At 41.8% G+C, this 24,941-nt stretch overlaps 2 protein-coding genes and 1 pseudogene across 2 annotated transcripts; 1 reads left to right on the forward strand and 2 right to left on the reverse strand.

Moving 5' to 3' along the window:
- Nucleotides 1–1,739: 1,739 nt before the first annotated feature.
- On the reverse strand, nucleotides 1,740–11,348 carry LOC112266212 (annotated as a pseudogene).
- Nucleotides 11,349–18,159: 6,811 nt separating this feature from the next.
- On the forward strand, nucleotides 18,160–20,855 carry LOC121839120 (intraflagellar transport protein 20 homolog). The gene is made up of 4 exons (XM_042296503.1): nucleotides 18,160–18,351; nucleotides 18,631–18,716; nucleotides 19,005–19,108; nucleotides 19,901–20,855. The coding sequence occupies exons 1-4, from the start codon at nucleotides 18,165–18,167 to the stop codon at nucleotides 19,980–19,982; spliced, it is 459 nt and encodes a 152-aa protein (XP_042152437.1). The 5' UTR covers nucleotides 18,160–18,164; the 3' UTR covers nucleotides 19,983–20,855.
- Nucleotides 20,856–20,924: 69 nt separating this feature from the next.
- Nucleotides 20,925–22,574, reverse strand: tmem97 (transmembrane protein 97). The gene is made up of 3 exons (XM_024443319.2): nucleotides 22,348–22,574; nucleotides 21,998–22,142; nucleotides 20,925–21,495 (listed from the first exon to the last, which is right to left on the reverse strand). The coding sequence occupies exons 1-3, from the start codon at nucleotides 22,462–22,464 to the stop codon at nucleotides 21,221–21,223; spliced, it is 537 nt and encodes a 178-aa protein (XP_024299087.1). The 5' UTR covers nucleotides 22,465–22,574; the 3' UTR covers nucleotides 20,925–21,220.
- Nucleotides 22,575–24,941: the final 2,367 nt, after the last annotated feature.

Consider the following 24,941-nt stretch of genomic DNA (forward strand, 5'->3'; position numbering starts at 1 on the left):
ATATTGACTACAATGTTTCCCATAGGTGTGTCAAATTGGCTGGATGGGCCTGGCACCTACCACCATACCTCGTTCAAAGGCACTTTTCTTTTTTTTCTTATTTATTTAACCTATATTTAACTAGGGAAGTCAGTTAAGAACAAATTCTTATTTTCAATGATGGCCTAGGAACAGTGGGTTAACTGCCTGTTCAGGGGCAGAACGACAGAACGACAGATTGTCAGCTCAGGGGTTTGAACTTGCAACCTTCCGGTTACTAGTCCAACGCTCTAACCACTAGGCTACCCTATATTTCGTCTTGGCCATTCACCCTCTGAATGGCACATATACACAATCCATGTCTCAATTGTGTCAAGGTTTAAAAATCCATCTTTAACCGGTCTTCTCCCCTTCATCTTCGCTGACTTGAAGTTGCAATTTTGATTGTATGAACACAGATTTGATTGTTTTGTGAAGAAGAGAGTTCTATATAAAACAAAGAATAAACAGCATAAGCACCTCAACATTTTAAATCACGAGTTTTCCATCGACAAAGTCTGTCAGGCACCAGGGTGATGCAGCTTGGCAGCCATTTTGTGCCCAAGGCCATTTTGGGGCCAACACCACCAGTGCTTCAGTGGTGGGTGTAGTGATTCAGTGAAGAGCCAGAGGGAACCAGTTTCCTCCTCTGTGGTTAGATGGGACACATCCTTAAGGCGTCAGCTAGCTACAGTTCGGCTGGCGCCTAGCCGTAGGCAAACAAGTGTGCTCACATACTCCCTTGAAAAATGTGAAAAAAGTGGCAATAGTACTGTTTGTCTATATTGAGATGCCGTAGCCAGAATACACTTTCTCAAAATAGTCAGAATTCATCTGAGATAACTTATGAAATCTGTCGTTCATTTTAACGTTTTGCAGAGATCTTAGATGCGCAATTTTACATCTAACTAAGAGGTTTGGTGCAGGATTTCTCAAGTGAAAAAATGGGCATGAAAACTAGTCGTCTCTTGTTGAACGACAATAAAAAAAACACTTAATTGAAGAATCCTTACTGTTGACCAATCACCGACAAAAAGGGGTAGACTTCAGCTACAGATTTCGGCTTGCCTCAAGGATTTTGTGTTTGTGTGTGCACAAACAGCTGAAAAAAAAAAAACTTGACTGAGACCAAAACAAAAAACAAATCATAAAATATCATTATAATATTATACACAAACTGTTTCTGAACAGTTTTGGATGGGAAGCATACTGCCACCTTTAGTGTCCCAGTGGCTGGTCAGTAAGGAGTGGTTAGATGGCACCCTTTTCCCCTTATACACTACTTTTGAACAGAGCCTTAATGGGTATAGGATGGGGACTAGGGTGCCTTTTGGGAGCCATCACTCACTCTCACCAATGGCTGCAGAGTAACAGTAATTAGTGCAGAGTTAGGTTGGATGAATCATTAAATACATTTTGAGGCTCTCACTGAGAGGTGACTGACAGGGAGAAGAGGGTTCGAATGGTAGTGCACTACATAGTGCGTCATATTGAGACGTATAACTTAGTGTCCCGGCGGCAGGTCAGCAGGGAACCAGTTTCCTCCTCTGTGGTTAGATAGGCTTCGTCAAAAACGGCACATTCTTCTCTACATTTGACCAGAGCCCTATGGGCCCTTATTTCCTATACAGAGCCCTATAGGCCCCTATTTCCTATACAGAGCCCTATAGGCCCCTATTTCCTATACAGAGCCCTATGGGCCCCTATTTCCTATACAGAGCCCTATGGGCCCCTATTTCCTATACAGAGCCCTATGGGCCCCTATTTCCTATACAGAGCCCTATGGGCCCCTATTTCCTATACAGAGCCCTATAGGCCCCTATTTCCTATACAGAGCCCAATAGGCCCCTATTTCCTATACAGAGCCCTATAGGCCCCTATTTCCTATATAGAGCCCGTGTCAAAAGTAGTGCACCATATAGGGAATAGGGTGCAATTTGAGACGCATCCTTAGTGTCCCAGAGGCCGGTCGTCGTAGTTGCTATACCCCAGAGTGGGTGGGGCCTTCCTCCTCCTCGCTGTGGAAACCACAGTGGGTGTGGCTGTGGGCGTGTCGACGGCGTGTGGCCTCCAATAGGGAGTCGTCAGGGACAGGTAGTGTCTCATAAAGCAAAGCGTTCAGGGTCTCCTCGTAGATCCTGGCCTCTGGAAACTCCACCTGAGATAGAGAGACGGACAGACAGGGTCAACATTAAGATTAGCTACAGTACAAAAGATAGTGTGCCTGTGTCAGTAACGATGGACTGCCATGAACAAGTAAGTGAGTGAGTGAGTGAGTGAGTGAGTGAGTGAGTGAGTGAGTGAGTGAGTGAGTGAGTGAGTGAGTGAGTGAGTGAGTGAGTGAGTGAGTGAGTGAGTGTGTGTGTGAAACCCCTAACCAACCTTGGTCTGTTTTTTCTCTGTGGCGTAGACTATGGATGTGCAGCAGACCTCTGCCAGTTTGCGTCCCTGTCCGTAGAACGACCAGCAGCAGATCTCGTCGCCAATCACGTCCTTGATGAAGAGAACACGGCCATTGTAGTTCAGAGACAGCTTGTCAAACAGCTCAATGTTCTTCAACAGGTTGTCGTCTGAGTTACTGTGGAGGAATACAACTCACGGGTCAACAGGTTGTCGTCTGAGTTACTGTGGAGGAATACAACTCACGGGTCTACAGGTTGTCGTCTGAGTTCCTGTGGAGGAATTACAACTCACGGGTCAACAGGTTGTCGTCTGAGTTCCTGTGGAGGAATTACAACCCACGGGTCAACAGGTTGTCAGCTGAGTTACTGTGGAGGAATTACAACCCACGGGTCAACAGGTTGTCGTCTGAGTTACTGTGGAGGAATTACAACTCACGGGTCAACATGTTGTCGTCTGAGTTACTGTGGAGGAATACAACTCACGGGTCAACAGGTTGTCGTCTGAGTTACTGTGGAGGAATTACAACTCACGGGTCAACAGGTTGTCGTCTGAGTTACTGTGGAGGAATTACAACCACGGGTCAACAGGTTGTCGTCTGAGTTACTGTGGAAGGAATTACAACCCACGGGTCAACAGGTTATCGTCTGAATTACTGTGGAGGAATACAACTCATGGGTCAACAGGTTGTCGTCTGAGTTACTGTGGAGGAATTACAACCCACGGATCAACAGGTTGTCGTCTGAGTTACTGTGGAGGAATTACAACCCACGGGTCAACAGGTTGTCGTCTGAGTTACTGTGGAGGAATTACAACCCACGGCTCAACAGGTTGTCGTCTGAGTTACTGTGGAGGAATACAACCCACGGGTCAACAGGTTGTCGTCTGAGTTACTGTGGAGGAATTACAACTCACGGGTCAACAGGTTGTCGTCTGAGTTACTGTGGAGGAATTACAACTCACGGGTCAACAGGTTGTCGTCTGAGTTACTGTGGAGAAAATGCAACCCACGGGTCAACAGGTTGTCGTCTGAGTTACTGTGGAGGAATTACAACCCATGGATCAGAAGGTACAGAATTCCATTGTCAACACAGAGGACATAACGAGTACTTGACATTAGAGGCCCTCACTAAGCATTTACCAACAGTCATGAACTATTACTGACTCTCCAAACAACAGAACAAGTATAGGGCTGCCATTTTGTAAGACACTATACTTGTAGTAGCTCACCTAGTATAGGAGTACTTGTTGTTGCTTCTTTTGTACAGCAGCTTCACCACAGGCATGGTGCAGGCCTGGATCAGTCTCTCTTCCTCCTTGGCAGAGGTGACAACAGGGATTACACACAGAGACTGCTCCTTCTGGTCCTGTTAATCAAAACAGACACCACAGGCAGGCTGTTACAGTACATAAGAGAAAAAGAGGACCTGAACCAGTCTAAACAATGTCTGGTTCCACTCTCACTGGCTCTGTGCTGCTGAACAATACCAAGGATGCATGTCAGGACTAGAGGTCAACCGATTAATCGGAATGGTCGATTAATTAGGGCCGATTTCAAGTTTCATAACAATCGGTAATCTGCATTTTTTGGATGCTGATTATGGCCGATTATATTGCACTCCACGAGGAGACTGCGTGGCAGACTGACCACCTGTTACGCGAGCGCAGCAAGGAAGTAAGTTGCAAGCTAGCATTAAACTTATCTTATAAAAAAACAATCAATCTTAACATAATCACTAGTTAACTACACATGATTGATGATATTACTAGTTTAACTAGCTTGTCCTGCGTTGCATATAATCGATGCGGTGCCTGTTAATTTATCAGCGAATCACAGCCTACTTCTCAAAACGGGTGATGATTTAATACGCACATTCACGTGATTCCTGTCGTTGCACCAGTGTGTGTACCTAACCATAAACATCAATGCCTTCCTTAAAACCCATACACAAGTATATATTTTTTTAAACCTGCATATTTAGTTAAAATAAATTCATGTTAGCAGGCAATATTAACTAGGGAAATTGTGTCACTTCTCTTGCGTTCTGTGCAAGCAGAGTCAGGGTATATGCAGCAGTTTGGGCCGCCTGGCTCGTTGCGAACTGTGTGAAGACCATTTCTTCCTAACAAAGACCGTAATTAATTTGCCAGAATTTTACATAATTATGACATAACATTGAAGGTTGTGCAATGTAACAGGAATATTTAGACTTATGGATGCCACCTGTTAGATAAAATACGGAACGGTTCCGTATTTCACTGATAAAATATTAAACGTTTTGTTTTCGAAATGATAGTTTATGGATTCTACCATATTCATCACCAAAGGCTCATATTTCTGTGTGTTTATTATATTATAATTAAGTCTATGATTTGATATTAGATAGAGCAGTCTGACTGAGCAGTGGTAGGCAGCAGCAGGCTCGTAAGCATTCATTCAAACAGCACTTTCCTGCATTTGCCAGCAGCTCTTTGCAATGCTTGAAGCACAGCCCTGTTTATGACTTCAAGCCTGTCAACTCCCGAGATTAGGCTGGCAATACTAAAGTGCCTATAAGAACATCCAATAGTCAAAGGTATATGAAATACAAACGGTATAGAGAGAAATAGTCCAATAAATACTATATTAACTACAACCTAAAACCTCTTATCTGGGAATATTGAAGACTCATGTTAAAAGGAACCACCAGCTTTCATATGTTCTCATGTTCTGAGCAAGGAACTGAAACGTTAGCTTTCTTACATAGCACATATTGCACTTTTACTTTCTTCTCCAAAACTTTGTTTTTGCATTATTTAAACTAAATTGAACATTTTTCATTATTTATTTGAGACTAAATTGATTTTTATTTATGTATTATATTAAGTTCAAATAAAAGTGTTAATTCAGTATTGTTGTACTTGTCATTATTACACATTCACACACACATACATATATAAATATATGTCCTGACTAGAGGACGACCGATTATGATTTTTCAACACCGATGCCGATTATTGGATTACCAGAGTACCGATTAATCGGCCGATTTATAGATGGGTATTTTGTTAATCCAATAATCGGTATCGGTCTTGAAAAATCATAATCGGCCGACCTCTAGTCAGCGAGGCTCAAGTAAAGTCCATTTGAACAACTCAGGTCAGGAGGTGACATTACTGACTGAAGCATGCCCACGGAACTGGAACGGACCGCAAACCCTGAACCCTCACGCCTGGCGTAGAAGAGTGTAAAGATTATGTTGAAACCTGTATTCACTAAACTCTACCACAAAACAATGTAAAAAATAAAATAAATCTCTTTGAGGTTGAGTGACTCTTACAATGCTCTATCATTTCATTCTTAAAAGACTTACTCGGGCCTCCTGGGTGGCGCTGTACTGCAGCGCCAGCTGTGCCACCAGAGATTCTGGGTTCGCGCCCAGGCTCTGCCGTAACCGGCCGTGACCGGGAGGTCTGTGGAGCGACGCACAATTGGCCCAGCGTCGTCCGGGTTAGGGAGGGGTTGGCCGGCAGGGATATACTTGTCTCATCGCGCACCAGAGACTCCTGTGGCAGGCTGGGCACAGTGCGCACTAATCAAGGTTGCCAGGTGCACGGTGTTTCCTCTGACACATTGGTGCGGCTGGCTTCCGGGTTCGATGCGCGCTGTGTTAACTTTCAACCTTCGTCACTCCCGATGGATATACTTTTGTAGCTGTTTCCTCCAGCATCTTTACAAGGTCCTTTGCTGTTGTTCTGGGATTGATTTGCACTTTTTGCACCAAAGTACGTTCATCTAGGAGACAGAACGTGTCTCCTTCTTGAGCGGTATGACAACTGTGTGGTCCCATGGTGTTTATACTTGCATACTATTGTTTGTACAGATGAACGTGGTACCTTCAGGTGTTTGGAAATTGCTCCCAAGGATGAACCAGACTTGTGAAGGTCTACAATATTTTTTCTGAGGTCTTGGCTGATTTCTTTTGATTTTCCCATGATGTCAAGCAAAGAAGCACTGAGTTTGAAGGTAGGCCTTGAAATACATCCACAGGTACACCTCCAATTGATTCAAATGATGTCAATCAACCTATCAGAAGCTTATAAAGCCATGACATAATTTTCTGGAAATGTCCAAGCTGTTTAAAAGGCACAGTCAACTTAGTGTATGTAATCTTCTGACCCACTGGAATTGTGATACAGTGAATTATAAGTGAAATAATCTGTCTGTAAACAATTGTTGGAAAAATTACTTGTGTCATGCACAAAGTATATGTCCTAACCGACTTGCCAAAACTATAGTTTGTTAAGAAGAAATTTGTGGAGTAGTTGAAAAACTAGTTTTAATGACCCCAATCTAAGTGTATGTAAACTTCCGACTTCAACTGTATATTCTATTGGACTGTATGAGTTAGGGTTAGTGGAATATAACCTCTATTCTATTGGACTATATGAGTTAGTGGTTAGTGGAATATAACCGATATTCTATTGGACTGTATGAGTTAGTGGTTAGTGGAATATAACCGATATTCTATTGGACTGTATGAGATAGGGTTAGTGGATAGTGGAATATAAACTATATTCTATTGGACTGGATGAGTTAGTTGTTAGTGGAATATAACCTATATTCTATTGGACTGTATGAGTTAGGGTTAGTGGATAGTGGAATATATCCTATATTCTATTGGACTGTATGAGTTAGTAGATATTGGACTGTATGAGTTAGGGTTAGTGGAATATAACCTATATTCTATTGGACTGTATGAGTTAGAGTTAGTGGAATATAACCTATATTCTATTGGACTGTATGAGTTAGGGTTAGTGGAATATAACCTATATTCTATTGGACTGTATGAGTTAGGGTTAGTGGAATATAACCTATATTCTATTGGACTGTATGAGTTAGGGTTAGTGGAACATAACCTATATTCTATTGGACTGTATGAGTTAGAGTTAGTGGAATATAACCTATATTCTATTGGACTGTATGAGTTAGGGTTAGTGGAATATAACCTATATTCTATTGGACTGTATGAGTTAGGGTTAGTGGAATATAACCTATATTCTATTGGACTGTATGAGTTAGGGTTAGTGGAATATAACCTATATTCTATTGGACTGTATGAGTTAGGGTTAGTGGAATATAATCTATATTCTATTGGACTGTATGAGTTAGGGTTAGTGGAATATAATCTATATTCTATTGGACTGTATGGGTTAGGGTTAGTGGAATATAACCTATATTCTATTGGACTGTATGAGTTAGGGTTAGTGGAATATAACATATATTCTATTGGACTGTATGAGTTAGGGTTAGTGGAATATAACCTATATTCTATTGGACTGTATGAGTTAGTGGAATATAACCTATATTCTATTGGACTGTATGAGTTAGGGTTAGTGGAATATAACCCATATTCTATTGGACTGTATGAGTTAGTGGTTAGTGGAATATAACCAATATTCTATTGGACTGTATGAGTTAGTGGTTGGTGGAATATAATCTATATTCTATTGGACTGTATGAGTTAGTGTTAGTGGAATATAACCTATATTCTATTGGACTGTATGAGTTAGGGTTAGTGAATAGTGGAATATAAACTATATTCTATTGGACTGTATGAGTTAGTGGTTAGTGGAATATAACCTAAATTCTATTGGACTGTATGAGTTAGTAGATAGTGGAATATAACCTATATTCTATTGGACTGTATGAGTTAGGGTTAGTGGAATATAACCTATATTCTATTGGACTGTATGAGTTAGGGTTAGTGGATAGTGGAATATATCCTATATTCTATTGGACTGTATGAGTTAGTAGATATTGGACTGTATGAGTTAGGGTTAGTGGAATATAACCTATATTATATTGGACTGTATGAGTTAGGGTTAGTGGAATATAACCTATAGTCTATTGGACTGTATGAGTTAGTAGATATTGGACTGTATGAGTTAGGGTTACTGGAATATAACCTATATTCTATTGGACTGTATGAGTTAGGGTTAGTGGAATATAACCTCTTTACCACATCTACAGGTTAATGGATCGCAGACCGTGGGGGATAGAAGCAGGACGCCAGATTGGATTCAACAAATCTGATCTAACAAAGGGGATATTCGTCATATCCAACATGATTGATGTATTGTAACAGGCCCACAATGCGGTAACTGAAGTCCAATTAGGATATGTTTGTCTGTTTCCACTTTTCAGGTTTAGAAGAAGTGACTGCTAAATGCTAACTCCTGTTCGAATAAGCTGGTAGCTCAGCTAGCATACAGAAATCAGTGGTGGTAGTCAAAGTCGTTTTTTAAACTGTAATGCCGTTGATTGGCGACGATGACATGAAAATGTATTGGGGTTGGCATCCATACAAATATTACCTACCGATTTATACCCCAACATAGTGTATTTCACCCACGCGTTTCCATAGCATTTCCATTGTTTTGGTTGGGTTCGATTGATCTCTCTACCGCATGTATCATTGCCCACTGTCACCATGGAGACAGCAGAACCTCCCAGTAGAACCTTGGCTAGTCCAAATACTGAATGCCATGCATTCCAATGAACATCTATCACACTGACACAGCCTGCATCCTAGCGGGCAGCAGGTAGCCTGGCAGTTAAGAGCGTTGGACCAGTAACCGAAAGGTCGCTGGTTCGAATCCCCTGAGCCAACAAGGTGGGATATATCCACTGTTTAACCCCCCCAACGCCAACTACTCCCTGGGCGCCAATGATGTGGACGTTGATTAAGGCCGCCCCCGCACATCACATTTCAGTTGAATGCATTCAGTTGTGCAACTGTCTAGGTATCCCCTTTCCAATAGTGTTCACTAGGGGCCCAGGTATAAAGTAGTGCAAAAGTAGTGCAAACATAGGGAATAGAGTGCCATTTGAGACTCAAGCACATTATACCCACTGCCACTATGGTTGTAACAGTCATGGAATTTTGGATGAAGGTGATTGGCCAGCCAAATTACTGCGGTTCTTGTAATATATATATACATATTATTATTCTTTTTTGAGACGCACATTTTCTCCTCCTCTGCACCTGACTGCATGTGCTGCCATAGAAATATATTGAATAGAACAAGCGTCCCCATTCAAGTCAATGATGGGTGGACATTGCAAGTGTACTCATAGGAGCAAAGCAGGAAGTAAAAGATGTGCTAAAATATGTGGTGTGATTTGTTGATTCAACTCAACTGACATTACAAAAAAACACATTCCATTGCATGAGCCACATCAGTTAACATCATGTCAATGAACATTCTACATTACCATGGAAATGATTGCATCACAATATCAGGCAGCCATTGAAAGGGTACCCATGAGTTAACCAATCAAATTGCCTGTGTTAGAGGTTCCATTCCCATTCTATGTGTGTTGCTGCTGCATTGTGTGCGTGTGTGTGTGTGGGGGGGGGGTTTACCTAGGCAACCAAAGACTTGTTTGGAGTAACAAAGTTTCATCACGTTGTTAAGAGTCCATGTTACGGCTGAAACGGACTCAACCACACAGATCCCTGGCCGTCCGGTCTTCAGTCAGCTGTTCAGTCAACAAACAGCTTTTTTTTTTCTCTCTTTATGACGGTTATTTTAATTTGAATCCATAATCGTCGGTTATAACGGTAATTGTGCCAGCCCTAACTGGCACAGATGGTAAACAAACAGTATTGTTGTCCTACAGCCACTAACACAGTAGACACCCTGGTCCAAAGCAAGTCAAATATCACAACATGAGGAAGGAAGCAATCTATGGAGCGTAAGTCACGTTCAAGTTGGCATGGCCAAGACAACAGCAAAAATGCACAGATCTAGGATCTAGTAAAACAGTAGGTTGGATCAGTAGTGAGGTCAACACACTCCTACAACACAGCCTGCATTCCAAATGGCACTCTAATCCCCTATGTAGTGCATTGCTTTCATCCAGAATCCTACGGGCCCTGGTCAAAAGTAGTGCACTATATAGGGAATATGGTTCCATTTGGGACACACATCTCTCTGTGTCACTGACCTGCAAGCCTCCCTGGCACAGCTCCACCAGACCCTGGATGAGATAATACTTGGCCTCTGCCAGTAGCTCTAGAGGCCCCTGCCTGCCAGGGGGCAAGGTGACCTCATTCCTCCCGCAGGTATGTCAGGATGGAGGCAAAGTGCTTCCCACTGCGATCTCTCAGGATCCAGCCCGGACGGGAACATACAAGGCAAGTGAAAGGCGATGGTCGAATTCCAATCAGTGTAGTTCTGTGTATCTTGTTGATGATATGCCTGCCATGGGGCCTGTACATCTAAATGGTATTTGTATTCATTGCATATGATTGTTGTTTTAGTCATCTGTTCCATTCCCGAAGTCTGTATTAAGACTAAGTAGAGTTTCATCTATGTTTCTGATCCATAAGAGTGACTGAGAGACGTTCTGGAAGTCTCCAACGTCCTTCTCATCTTCTCTGTCAATGAAGACCTCCTTCCTGCCACTGAACATGGCCTTCAGCATGGAGTCCTGCCTGGTGAGCACCTGCAGCGTGGTGTAGAACAGGGTCCCCCCTACGTTTAGACGCACATACTTGTTACCCAGGCCCACCGCCGCTCTGTAGCTGCACGTCTTGGACTTGGGACACGCCATCTGGGAGGCTGTGGAGGGGGAGTATATAATATAACTTTATTGTCTATTCAAGGATGAAAATGTTTCTTTGGCATCACCATATAAGCATTTAAAATATTGTTTTTAATGTGTATGATGTGTAAGTGTATGCAGTCAGCCTAGCACACTGTATAGCCTACATAAACACAGAGGATATTGGCACATTCATTCATAACAGACCACTGCTCTGATAGCCCACTGTTCCATGTATACCTTCATGGGAAGGTCTAATGGCTTGGGAGCCAGTGGAGATGACCTGGGTTTGGAGGCATAGCCGGTGCAGGGGGAGCTGGCAGCTGTCCCCGGACATGTCCCTCTGAAGGTAGATGACCACCCTGCAGATAGAGGTCCTGATGTCCCCCGCCGTGGTGACAGCTACTGGGGGGGGGGGCGCCACAGCCTTTCACTGGCCAGGCAGATCATACCTGGTGCATGGAAGGCAATAGAAACGTACAGCAAAAACCTCAATCCTCTGGCCTGTGCTGAGATGACAGATTAACAAGGTGACAGTTGGGAAAATGTCCCTCTGAAAGGGAATGAAATCTGAAACCTTGATTTATAGTCATTGAGTGAAATTAGAGGGGAGTTGCTCTGGCCAATGGGGTCATACTTAAAACACCAGTGGTTGAGAACACTGTGAACACAATGGAGAGGAAGCCACCCACCCAATCAGTATCTCCCTCTACCTTTCCCCTAGCATGGAATTCAGCAGGGCCCACAACACTGTGTGTGTGTGTCTTATTTCAAATCAAAATTGATTTGTCACATACACATGTTTCGCAGATGTTATTGCGGGTGTAGTGAAATGCTTGTGTTTCTAACTCCAACAGTGCAGTAATATCTAACAAGTAATATCTAACAATACACACAACCTAAAAGTAAAATAATGGAATTAAGAAATATATAAATATTAGGATGAGCGATGTCGTAGTGGCATAGACTAAAATACTGTAGAATAGAATACAGTATATACACATGAGATGAGTAAAGCAAAAATATGTAAACATTATTAAAGTGACAAGTGTTCCATTATTAAAGTGGCCAGTGATTGGACCTTAAATAAAGGTTACATGTCAAGTCTACATACAGTGTATGGGACAGCAGCATCTAAGGTGCAGGGTTACGTAACAGGGTGGAAGCTGCCTAGTGATGGCTTATTTGGTAGAATGTCCCCAAAAATGTTGCATACCAGAGGAAGACAGTCTGTCTCTGGGGAACTTTGATTCCGATGGGTGCAGTAGTGTAATTCCAACCAGCAGATATCAGATAGATGTATTGTGATATTAAACCATTCCACATATGGCTACTCCTATGGAACTGTCATATGTCCTAATACGTAGTACAACTAAATTAGGTCTAAAACGTCTGTACATATAATTATGAGATAACGCTAACTAGCAACATGCCACATTAGGTTTGAGTCACAAACTGTAGTTCAGCTAGAGCTATATACTAGTTAACTAGACCTATTTGTTTTCTTTTGTTCTACTGTATTATTGATTGTATGTTTGTTTATTCCTCTGTGTTGTTGTTTGTGTCACAATGACACATTATATAAACTCTTTATAGTGTTTTATTGACATTTTAGAGGCGATAAGGTGAAAGCAATTTTCCCACACGACATCTCTCCGTCTCACTATCACGCATTAGTTTCGCTTCCCCACCCGCCATTTTTAAAAAGACCCGACGGAGCTCATTGCCTTCTTGAATCACACAGGAACGGGCAGCGTTTAGGTCATGTAATTGATTCTGTTGGAAAGGGGAGAAATTGTGCTTTACAATGGTATTGACATTACAGTTGATCTGGAAGTATTACGTTTTGTGGGCGCTAAAATAAGGGCAATTGTTCGGACCAAGGCGATGTACGAGTTTACGTTAACTAAATAACTAAGTTATTGTTGTTAGCCAGCTATAATATGTCAAGTACAAATTCAAGAACATTGAGACAAAACTTGCAACGACGTAGTCCTAGTGTATAATAACTAGATAACGTTTTGAAATATAACGATTAAAAAACACACACAAAAAACTAGATAACTTTCTAGATACTCGCCTTCTTTCTCTTGGGATAATTAGTTTGTTGAACAGCTGTTCGTTACTACATTAAAAACTATGTTATATGTACGCCACCTACAATTGTCAATGTTAACAAGGCAACGAGGATAAATAACTTTCCCGACTCCATAAAAGTGTCCTACTACAACTCCCATCCACCTCCCTCCCGGAAGGTACATCCCATGGCCAAACACAACAGTTTCCCCCTCTGAGACGGTCCCCTGTGGATTATGCCACATAGATCACAACATTGATATCAAATTGAAATACATTTAAGGTAAGTGAAAGACTGACTTGAATTCTCACTTGTAGACGATAATAATTTGACTTTTGTACAGTTTTGTAAGCAGCAGCACACGATTAAATACCTAGTAGGATAGCTAAAACAGTTAGCTAATGCTACCTAGCTAGCCCTGCTACTGGCTAGTTGCTAGCCTCTTCCTCTATTATCCAGTTAGCTAATGCTACCTAGCTAGCCCTGCTACTGGCTAGTTGCTAGCCTCTTCCTCTATTATCCAGTTAGCTAATGCTACCTAGCTAGCCCTGCTACTGGCTAGCTGCTAGCCTCTTCCTCTATTATCCAGTTAGCTAATGCTACCTAGCTAGCCCTGCTACTGGCTAGTTGCTAGCCTCTTCCTCTATTATCCAGTTAGCTAATGCTACCTAGCTAGCCCTGCTACTGGCTAGTTGCTAGCCTCTTCCTCTATTATCCAGTTAGCTAATGCTACCTAGCTAGCCCTGCTACTGGCTAGTTGCTAGCCTCTTCCTCTATTATCCAGTTAGCTAATGCTACCTAGCTAGCCCTGCTACTGGCTAGTTGCTAGCCTCTTCCTCTATTATCCAGTTAGCCCATAACATTGACAGTCCGATAAGGGCATCAGAACAAGCTGTGATAAAGCTAATTAGCTTGCTGTCTATCTAGATAGTCTTAGTCTTTCAGTCTTGGTAAGTAACTATAGAGAATATATATATATGTATGTGTGTAAATTAGTTAGTGAGAGCCCTTCTGGTTGTAAATTATAGCTAACGTTAGCTAGTTATAGAGGCCAGCTGCCAAAGAACTGTGCCAACAACTAATTATATCAGATAGTTCGCTAGTGATTAGTCAAAGGTCACAGAATCAAATGGTGTGTGTGTTTAAAAAAATAATACTAGTGTGAACAATATTTTCCTAAATAACATTATCCCTGTCTGTCACAACACAAGACGGGATTCTGGCTTCTTTTCTCAACTTTTTAATTTAAAAAAAATAAGTATTTTCTCAACTCTCAAAGTTTACTAATGAAGCAGCATCATCATCGGTCGTTGTAAAAAGTTTATTTTTTATAATAATTGTAATAAATGTAACAGTTGGACAATGGATGAAGATTCCAAAAATTCCAAAATAAAATGGGAGTGATATTGGAAAGACACCAAGAGATTATGACAAATATTTACACACATTAGATCTATAGAAAGAAAGAAAGAAAGAGGTCATATTTACACGTGTAAATCCCCAATGATCTGTACAAAGAAGTACCAATCCACAAATGTAAATCACTATCCACAAAGGGGCAGCAGGTAGCCTCGTGGTTAGAGCGTTGGGCTAGTAACCAAAGTGTTGCTAGATCGAATCCTGAGCTGACAAGGTAAAAATCTGTCATTCTGCCCCTAAACAAGGCAGTTCATTAACCCACTGTTCCTAGTCCGTCACTGTTAATAAGAATGTGTTCTTAACTGACTTGCCTAGTTAAATCACTATCCACAAGTGGAATTCACTATTCACAAACATTTGTATGTGTAAATCGATATATTGCTGTGTACATTTTGTTATGACTGCAGATATGCGGGTCATTTCCAAGGGCCTTAAGTAAAATGACTGCCATAAAAATTTGTACATTGGAGAGTTATGCACAAACATGACAGATAAGGAAAACCTGCAACTCCATATTTGGAAGCTCTTGGGTCACCTGACAATGTTCTCACGCATAATCTTTATTTAACTAGACAAGTCAGTTTAGAACAAATTTATTATTTACAATGACAGCCTACCCCAGCCAAAAACCTAACCCGGAGGACGCTGGGCTAATTAAGCGCCACCCTATGGGACTGCCAATCACGGCCAACCTGGAAACAAACCAGGGTCTGTAGTGACGCCTCTGAGATGCAGTGCCTCAGAGCCACTCGGGAGCCCACACCGCTTGCTTTTTATGTGCGAGTGTTGCAAAATTAATAAATGTTCACATTATTCTTTCATTGCATCCAAACTGCTCGTGCACGTCAATAAGCGTCTGCATAGCCAGGCGCTAAAATCTTGATGCGCTGCAAGGGGGTTTATATCCCGGGACAAATTTAGCTAGCAACAGCAAAATAGCTTGCTAAATTACAATGAATGTTTTGTGATTTAACGCATCGTCTCGACACTTACAGTACCAGTCAAAAGTTTGGACATCTACTATGTAGTATAATAGTGAAGACATCAAAACCATTAAATAACACATATGGAATCATGTAATAACTAAAGTGTTAAACAAACCAAAATATTTGAGATTCTTCAAAGTAGCCACCCTTTGCCTTGATGACAACTTTGCACACTTAGCATTCTCTCAACCAGCTTCATGAGGTAGTCACCTGGAATGCATTTCACATAAAATGTTATTGGGCACATACATGTGCTTAGCAGATGTTATTGCGGGTGTAGTGAAATGCTTGTGCTTCTAGTTCCGACAGTGCAGCACTATCTAACAAGTCATATCTAACAATTTCACAACATATACACACAAATCTAAGTAAAGGAATGGAATTAAGAATATATAAATATACGGACGAGCAATGTCAGAGTGGCATAGACTAAGAGACAGTATAGGATACAGTATATACATAAGAGATGCAAGATATGTAAACATTATTAAAGTGGCCAATGATTTCAAGTCTGTGTATATAGGCAGCATCCTCTCTGTGCTAGTGATGGCTATTTAACAGTCTAATGGCCTTAAGATAGAAGTTGTTTTTCAGTCTCTCAGTCCCAGCTTTGATGCACCTGTACTGACCTCGCCTTCTGGATGTGAACAGGCAGTGGCTTGGGTGGTTGTTGTCCTTGATCTTTTTCAATTAACAGGTGTGCCTTGTTAAAGTTAATTTGTGGAATTTCTTTCCTTCTTAATGCGTTTGAGCCAATCAGTTATGTTGTGACAAGGTAGGGGTGGTATACAGAAGATAGCCCTATTTGGTAAAAGACCAAGTTCATATTATGGCAAGAACAGCTCAAATAAGCAAAGAGAAACGACAGTCCATCATTACTAAGACACGAATGTCATGCAATCTGAAAAATGTCAAGAACTTTGAAAGTTCCATCAAGCGCTATGATGAAACTGGCTCTCATGAGGACCACCACAGGAAAGGAAGTTACCTCTGCTGCAGAGGATGAGTTCTTTATAGTTACCAGCCTCAGAAATTGCAGCCCAAATAAATGCTTCAGAGTTCAAGTAACGGAAACATCTCAAATTCAACTGTTCAGAGGAGACTGTGAATCAGTCATGCCTTCATGGTCGAATGGCTACATCAGCCCAGTAGAAATCTGTTCGATGATTCCAAATTTGAGATTTTTTGCTTCCAACTGCCGTGTCTTTGTGAGATGCAGAGTAGGTTAATGGATGATCTCTGCATGTGTGGTTCCCACCGTGAAGCATGGAGGAGGAGGTGTGATGTTGTGGGGGAGCTTTGCTGGTGACTCCGTCAGTGATTTATTTAGAATTCAAGGCACACTTAACCAGCATGGCTACCACAGCATTCTGCAGTGATACGCCATCCCATCTGGTTTGCGCTTAGTGGGACTATCATTTGTTTTTCAACAGGACAATGACCCAACACACCTTCAGGCTGTGTAAGGGCTATTTGACCAAGATGGGGAGTCAACGCTGCATCAGATGACCTGGCTTCCACAATCACCCAACCTCAACCCAATTGATGTTTGGGATGAATTGGACCGCAGAGTGAGGGAAAAGGAGCCAACAAGTGCTCAGCATATGTGGGAACTCCATCAAGACTGTTGGAAAAGCATTCCAGGTGAACCTGGTTGAGAGAATGTCAAGAGTGTGCAAAGCTGTCATCAAGGCAAAGGGTGGCTTTTAAAGAATCTAAAATATATTTTGATTTGTCCACATTTTTTTACTGGTATGGTACATGCTGTCTAGACCGGGCGCGCGTGCGTCTGCACGTTGATTTTTGTCCATCCACACCAGACGCAATCAGGACACGCAGGTGGAAATATCAAAACAAACATACATGCCAATTTAGCTAGCTAGCTTGCTGTTGCTAGCTAATTTATCCTGGGATATAAACATTGGGTTGTTATTTTACCTGAAGTGCAGAGGGTCCTCTACTCCGACAATTAATCCACTGATAAAAGGGTAAACCAAGTTTTTTTTTTTCTGGTAATCTCTCCTCCTTCAGGCTTCTTCTTCTTCTTTGGATTTTATATGGCAGTTGGCAAACAACTTTAAGGTGCATTACCACCACCAACTGGACAGGAGTGTAAACCTCCAGTTCATCTTTCAGTCACCCACATGGGTATATGCTCCTAAAAACCAATGAGGGCGTAACGCGAGCGGTGTGGTTAGCATGTTAGCGTTCTTATAGAATCAACGGAAAGACTATATATTCCATGGAGCCCATTTCACCCATTCCCAGGGTGTGTTTGACAGGTCATTGGAAACATTTCCGCTGTCGCAATGTTAACGGGGGGGGACAAAAGGCACAAGCAAGAGTGTTAATAAAGAGCTGCAGGGGGTAAAATGATAGCAATTGATACAGCGAGATTCAAGTGGATTTTAGCACTCCTAACACAGGGAATAGATGGCTGAAAAAGACAGACCCTCGGGTAGGCGGGGAATGCCCGTTGCTATACTAATGTGACAGACATGACTAAAATAATACAAGCCCACAAGTTGTCTTTCACCTATTCCTCCCTTTTAGATCAACTGCAGATGAGGAAAGGAAGCCACTTTAGACTGTTGAGATAATGGATAAAATAAAGATTAAATAATATATATTTTAAAGCATCCGTATATATCCAGGGCATCTCATGGTATTAATGCTGTGTTTTTCAGCCCCCCCATCTATAACCCAGCTCTTGGAGACAGGCCTTGTGGCCATGGCAAAAGACCCGTTGGGTGAAGCTGGTCTTCATTTTGATGAGCTCAACAAGCTACGGGTGCTGGAACCAGAGGTGGACCAGAAGACCAGGGAGCTCAAGGAGGAGTGTGAAGACTTTGTTGACAGTAAGAGCATTCCATTTAGCTTCTGTTCTGTGTCCCAAATGGCACCATATATATATATATATATATATATATATATATATATATATATATGGGCAAAATTATTGCACTATATAGGGAATAGTGTGCCATTTGGAATGTACCATTGGTGTTAAGTTTCATATGGTGGAGATGTACACTCGCACACGTTCTTAATGTTATAACTGTGTTCTTCAAATGTTGTTGACACCTAATTTACCAAATAGTGTTTTACTGACTTTCGTGCATTCATTCAATACATAGAAATCGGCCAGTTTCAGAAGATAGTGGGTGGTCTCATTGAGCTGGTGGATGAATTGGCAAAAGAGGCAGAGACAGAAAAGATGAAGGTAAGGGGTTGTGAGTTTCTTAGTCCATCTTGACAGGGCTCAGACACACACCGATGCCATACTTTTTGTTCACTCATTCAAAGTCAATTGTTTTTAACGTGTCAGTCAGATCAACGTGACCGCTGGCTCTACAATCTGCAAGCAATTTCAGGTTGAAAACAAAACGGTGTACTTTGACTGCTAGCTAGCTAGGCCACTGAGTACACTTGCTGCACTTTTCTGTGGGAACGACTGAGGGCTTCTTATCTGGGTGAACGACATGCTGCTGCCCTGCCCTCCTTCTCCCAGGCTATTGGAGCCAGGAACCTGTTGAAGTCTGTGGCCAAGCAGAGGGAGGCCCAGCAACAGCAGCTCCAGGCCCTGACAGCAGAGAAGAAGATGCAGCTGGAGAGGTAAGAAGACTTGTAGCCTGGTCCCAGATCGGAGCTCGCTAGCCTGGTCCCAGATCGGTTTGTGCTTTTGCCCAATCCATTGTCAAGCCAAACATGTTTGGGAGGACAATTTCATAAGGAGTTGGCAAGAGTGCAGAAACAGACTGGCACCCAGGCTATATTAAAGAGACCAGAAACAGACTGGCACCCAGGCTATATTAAAGAGACCAGAAACAGACTGGCACCCAGGCTATATTAAAGAGACCAGAAACAGACTGGTACCCAGGCTATATTAAAGAGACCAGAAACAGACTGGTACCCAGGCTATATTAAAGAGACCAGAAACAGAATGGTACCCAGGCTATATTAAAGAGACCAGAAACAGACTGGCACCCAGGCTATATTAAAGAGACCAGAAACAGACTGGCACCCAGGCTATATTAAAGAGACCAGAAACAGACTGGCACCCAGGCTATATTAAAGAGACCAGAAACAGAATGGTACCCAGGCTATATTAAAGAGACCAGAAACAGAATGGCACCCAGGCTATATTAAAGAGACCAGAAACAGACTGGCACCCAGGCTATATTGAAGAGACCAGGAACAGAATGGTACCCAGGCTATATTAAAGAGACCAGATGGCAGAAACAACCGTGATTGGTAAAATGTATGACTGAGGTCAAGTCTCTTTGTGAAATCAATAACGATGTGGAAATCTATTTAGTTAGTGTCTCATTCTCAGTGGTTGACCTTAAAGTCAGTCAGTCAGTTAATTACTGGGGTTTAATTAAGTTTGTTTGTAATCTATTCCAGGTATCGCATTGAGTACGAAGCTCTCTCAAAAGTGGAGGCTGAGCAGAATGAGTTTATCGAACAGTTCATTCTGCAGAAATAAGGCCCGACGTGTGTGTTCGTGTGTTAGTGACCATGTTTCCAGGGTGCCTGGATTGTTTTTCTATGGGTGATAACCACTACACTGTGGGTTAACGGGAATCGCTCATCTGAACACAATAACCTCTCTTACACTTCACAAGCAATCCAAAACTGTTCCAACTAAAACACAGGTTTGGCCCAGACACCAACAGACAGACTACATGCAAAGTTAGAAGAAACTGTATAACCCCATCAAATGTCCCTCACTAGCAGGTGTCTATGTGACAATCCCCCTATTTTTAGCATTTAAGTTTTGGAATGCTTGAATATAGTTCAAACCTGAGGCTCTATAGATGTCACAACTTTCACAACACTACAGTATGTAAGTTAACCAAATGGGGAAGAAAGCTATTTATATATGAAGGAATTTATTTATACTATTTAATACTGAATAATTACTCTGTATAGATTAGTTTTATTACCTTTTTTCTACAAGTGGAAAAACAAAGTACAGTATGTGCATGTTACTGTAAATTTCATGATTTTTGAAAACAATTTTATTTTTTTGCTGTGTTGCCCCCCCATTTTGTATCTTAATTCTGTTTTTACATCTAAGGTACAAAGATGTTCATGGTTTTATCATTTCACCTTTGTCTGTGGTACTACACCAACACATTTACCCTCAGGTGGCTTATTGGAGTTTCAGGCCAGTGTATACAAAAAAATATATATTTTTTTAAAGTAAAGTACATTTCAAAGGTATATTATTTGATGTTTTTACAGTAAATATCATCCTCCTCTGCATTCATGTTAAAAGTTAGTAAACCAACTTAGTGGACCAACTTCATCAAAAGATGAGATATACTAGAAATAAAAAAGGATTTGCACATTTTGATTCTCTTGGGTGTCCAATATTCTTGACTATTGCTAATCTGTGATGATCAAAACAATATGAATTGTTAAGAATGTTTAATGTACCTATGATGTTTTATTGACTTGAAATGTACCAATTGACAATTCATCACTTGAGGAGAAGAGGGGGAAAAAAAATCACTATGAAAATGAGTACTGTAGACTAAGAGGTATGATAGCCTGGACAGACTGCTGGGTAACAGTACAGTGTATTACAGAATGTACAGGTGGATTAGTAGCCTGAGTGCCAATCTGTTTGTGCCATCAAACCAAACAGGTGACAAGGACAGCAATGGAGTTGGACAATAGCACAAACAGACTAGCACTCAGGCTAGAAATGAGTGTCTTTTATTTGATCTTCTTGGCCTTAGCTGAGCCCTTTCCTCCCTGACTGTTGGTGTTGTAAGCTGAGCTGAAGAGCATTGTGAACAGCAGCATCAGAGGAATCAGGAGGTACGGAGCGTAGATGGCTGCCAGGGTGTAACGCTCCTTCTGGGTCTGGGGGCCAGGGTGGGGCTCTGTGGGGAAGGGGTAGTAGAGGATGTGGGCTAGGATGGGGACCAGGGTGGTGACTACGTGGGTGGAATACACAATGGCCGGAGTCCTGATCCACTTGCAGCCTCCTGGAAGAGAGGATGGTTGATGGAACAGAATTAGGTTGATTCCCTCCAGTGTTATGACAGACTTACCTGCCTTGTCATGTCAGATTTTTTTTAATTTAAATTTTATGACAACATCTGTGTCCTATTCCCTATATAGTGCACTACTTTTATAATCAGGGCCCTGGTCAAAAGTAGTGGGACAGAGGGTGTCATTTGGGATACATATACTGATAGATAGAGGGGTGTTAAGGAATGGGCATCCGCTAGAGGTCACACTTGAGTTACACATAACTTAATGACTATCTAATACGTGCCAAATCAAAGGGATTTTGCAACATGGGCTTATATGTTGTAATTCCAAATACCACAGATTTTTTTTTTTTTACATTAATTTGCTAGACATGAGTCGTCCCAAATGGCATCCTATTCCCTATGTAGTGCGCAAGTTTTGCCCTCTTTCATCCAAAGTACTAAACTAAAGGGGAAAGGGTGCCGTTTGGGACGAATCCCATTGTTATCTGACCTTTCAGGAAGGCGTATGCAGCTATGGGGAAGAAGGGTGTTTGAACCAGAGCTTCGCAGAAGATGAAGGACTTGAACCAGGTGGGGGGATTCAGCATCATGGGGTCTCTGAACTCAGCCCCATACCATCTCAAAACATCTTTCAGCTGTAAAATATATATTTTATAAACACTCAATGTTGCATCACTATAGGCACATTGGTTGTTACAAGTGATTTCCAACATTCCACTCCAAAATAAATATGGTGATATGACGCAGTCACCGTCACCCACTACAACCTTTCCTTCAAGGACCTACTACTACTACACACGAGTCAATTAAACATGTCGAACTTAACGTCGTTAACGTTACCTGTTGAGGATACATCTGCGCAGGAAGCAACGCTTGAAGATCAATGAATAATGTAATAGGAATGTGAGAAGCAAAATAAAAGACAAATATAATTTCTAATATACGAAGAATACCCATATTGAATCAAAGGAAAGATACACCAAAAATATAAACAGCTATCTCTAAGCTTTAATTGAGATGTTATCGAGAACGCATGCGAATTTCACAACGTTGAAAGAAAAGGGGCGTGGGCTGGTGTCGTGGCAGCGCACGTTGGATGGTTCGATTCTATTGGCCCTTTTGCTTGGTTGATCTAGCTGAGGGGCGGTACTGAATATGGAGGCTCTGTTTAAAACATTTTAAACATGGAGCAACCTTCCTTCCTCGACCAGGAATTACTTCAAGCCTCTGGAGGTAGATAAATAGAATTGAACCAGGCGCTATAGCGTTAAAGGACACGTCATTTTAGCGCGACACTCAATGCTTCATTGCTGTGACTCGCTTGCTAGTTGAGATTTCTGATCATGTTAGGCTGCGTTTCATTTAATTTATGTCGATTTGATCGCGGGGGAAGCAGTAGTAATGTCTGCAGTTTTCGGGTTAGTTATTTGTTTGAAGTATATTAGTCCATAAATAAATCTATTTGCCAAAATTCTGAAATGTTTATTGCTTGCCTACATTTTACTCCGTCTATAACACACATACATGAATTATTCATTTCAGGTTGCCTACGTGAAGTTTGTTCTATAGAAAGTATTTGATTAGCCACAAAACCAAGGAAATTAGAAGGGGGGGGGGGATTTCGGCAAGGCTATTTTCTTGCCTTGTTGACTTATTGACTTGATTATTCACATCATTCTTAGCTAAGTGGTATAGTCGTGCGTTTCAACGGACTTAGTTGATTCTGTCCATCTACTCCGATTTCAGAGCACTACTCACGCAGAATAATTGATGAATTTACAAATGCTGGGCTGGACAACACCCGTTGATTATGGCCAGTGTCAGTAAACGTTGGCAAAAAAAAAAAGAGAAATTCAATTGTTGCCAGCAGCACAGTTACAGTCAGTCACCAACGCTCTGGATAACATGAAAACAGCCTAACCAGCTCTGCTAGGGAGAGTAAAATGGTCAGAGTGAGGTGTTCTCTCATTTGTGTCTGGAAGTAGCCAGTTAGCTTGGGTGCTTGGCTGCTGTTGAACCTATGGATCAACCCTACTCCTCGGCCAGAGCGCCTAGTGTGCGCACACTGAATGCTCTGAGAGCAAAACGCTCTGAATTTACAAACAGGACAATCTGACAAAGGTATGAATTTACGAACTTCAAGAGGGAACTCTGGGACTCAAGATTTAATTTACGAAGATGCGAAATGCTATGCTAACAAGCTAGCAAGAGGTTGCATAGCAACAGCATCAACTTCCGGTAGACAGGCAAAGCTCTAGTACGCTCAACTGAAACAATACTGTTTGTTTACAGTATACTAAAATGAACTAACACTATATACTCATTAAGTATGTAGTATACAGTATGTACAGCTACGGAGAAATGCTACCAAGACTGGGTGTTCTAACTGTAATGACTTGAATGAGGTCCCTGAGAAAAAGCGTCAACAGGGAAGCAAGCCCATTAGGTAGAGGTAGTGGTGTCAAGAAGAGTTGCAAGGCCCCCTGAGAAGAATATTATGAACATTATGTTTGAGGTAGCTATAACACTATAACGTTACCTCTATAATTTTATAGCTAGAACGCTGTCTAATTTCTGAGACATTGACTCTTGCTATATTAACCAGCAGCTTAAACAGCCATCGATTACCATTGCATTTCTATCAGAAACCTGTATGCATGGTGGTGGTATATGTTTGTAATGTTTCTGATCTATGCATGAATGCACTGTTGCACTGTCCAGAACGTGTGTGTGTGCAACACCTAGCCCCCACACTCACTGTAGTAAAATACTTGTATTTAAACATGCATTTTCATAATATAGGTCTAATGACTGCTCCATATTATTTTGCAGGTTGTCATTACATACGACCCACAATTGAATCATTCAAAACCAAGAGTTGCTTTCCCTGACAAACAAGGAGTGGAAGCAGAAGAGGAAGGTAATTGCTCGAGAATTTCCGGGAATGATTAATAACTTGGCAATGAGCAACATGGCCACCTTTGCAAAGTTAGCCTTGACACCGTATCCCAAGAAAACAGAAAGCAGATTGTAAAGAAAATGCAAGCTGAGGCCAAATCATATGCATTCCTGTTCTTTGAACCTTGCATCTTGAGTAGTACCTCGTTGGAGAATATGAAGGCTTTTTCATATGAAGCGTTGTATGATGAGTTGTCCAGGAAGTCACCATGGCTTTATACCACCATCAATACTGCAACAGGTGGTTCCTGCTGCCTCCGACACCCTCGTATTGCTACCTCCGACCCCCTCCTACTGCTGCCTCCGACACCCTCGTATTGCTACCTCCGACCCCCTCCTACTGCTGCCTCCGACACCCTCCTATTGCTACCTCCGACCCCCTCCTACTGCTAAACCAATGGAAGAGAGGAGGAATATGAGGAGGGGGCTGAAATAGAGATGGATGGTCCAGCGAAGGAAAGAGAGGAGGAAGACTG

The sequence above is a fragment of the Oncorhynchus tshawytscha genome, linkage group LG13, assembly GCF_018296145.1.
Source record: "Oncorhynchus tshawytscha isolate Ot180627B linkage group LG13, Otsh_v2.0, whole genome shotgun sequence".
In the NCBI taxonomy this organism is placed as follows: domain Eukaryota; kingdom Metazoa; phylum Chordata; class Actinopteri; order Salmoniformes; family Salmonidae; genus Oncorhynchus; species Oncorhynchus tshawytscha.

Coding starts and splice junctions, on each gene's coding strand:
- tmem97 (XM_024443319.2), bottom strand. CDS start 22,464: ATGGGTATTCTTCGTATATTAGAAATTATATTTGTCTTTTATTTTGCT. Junction 22,143..22,347: donor CGCAGATGTATCCTCAACAG/GTAACGTTAACG, acceptor TATATTTTACAG/CTGAAAGATGTTTTGAGATG. Junction 21,496..21,997: donor TGCATACGCCTTCCTGAAAG/GTCAGATAACAA, acceptor CCTCTCTTCCAG/GAGGCTGCAAGTGGATCAGG.
- LOC121839120 (XM_042296503.1), top strand. CDS start 18,165: ATGCTGTGTTTTTCAGCCCCCCCATCTATAACCCAGCTCTTGGAGACA. Junction 18,352..18,630: donor GTGTGAAGACTTTGTTGACA/GTAAGAGCATTC, acceptor TTCAATACATAG/AAATCGGCCAGTTTCAGAAG. Junction 18,717..19,004: donor CAGAGACAGAAAAGATGAAG/GTAAGGGGTTGT, acceptor TCCTTCTCCCAG/GCTATTGGAGCCAGGAACCT.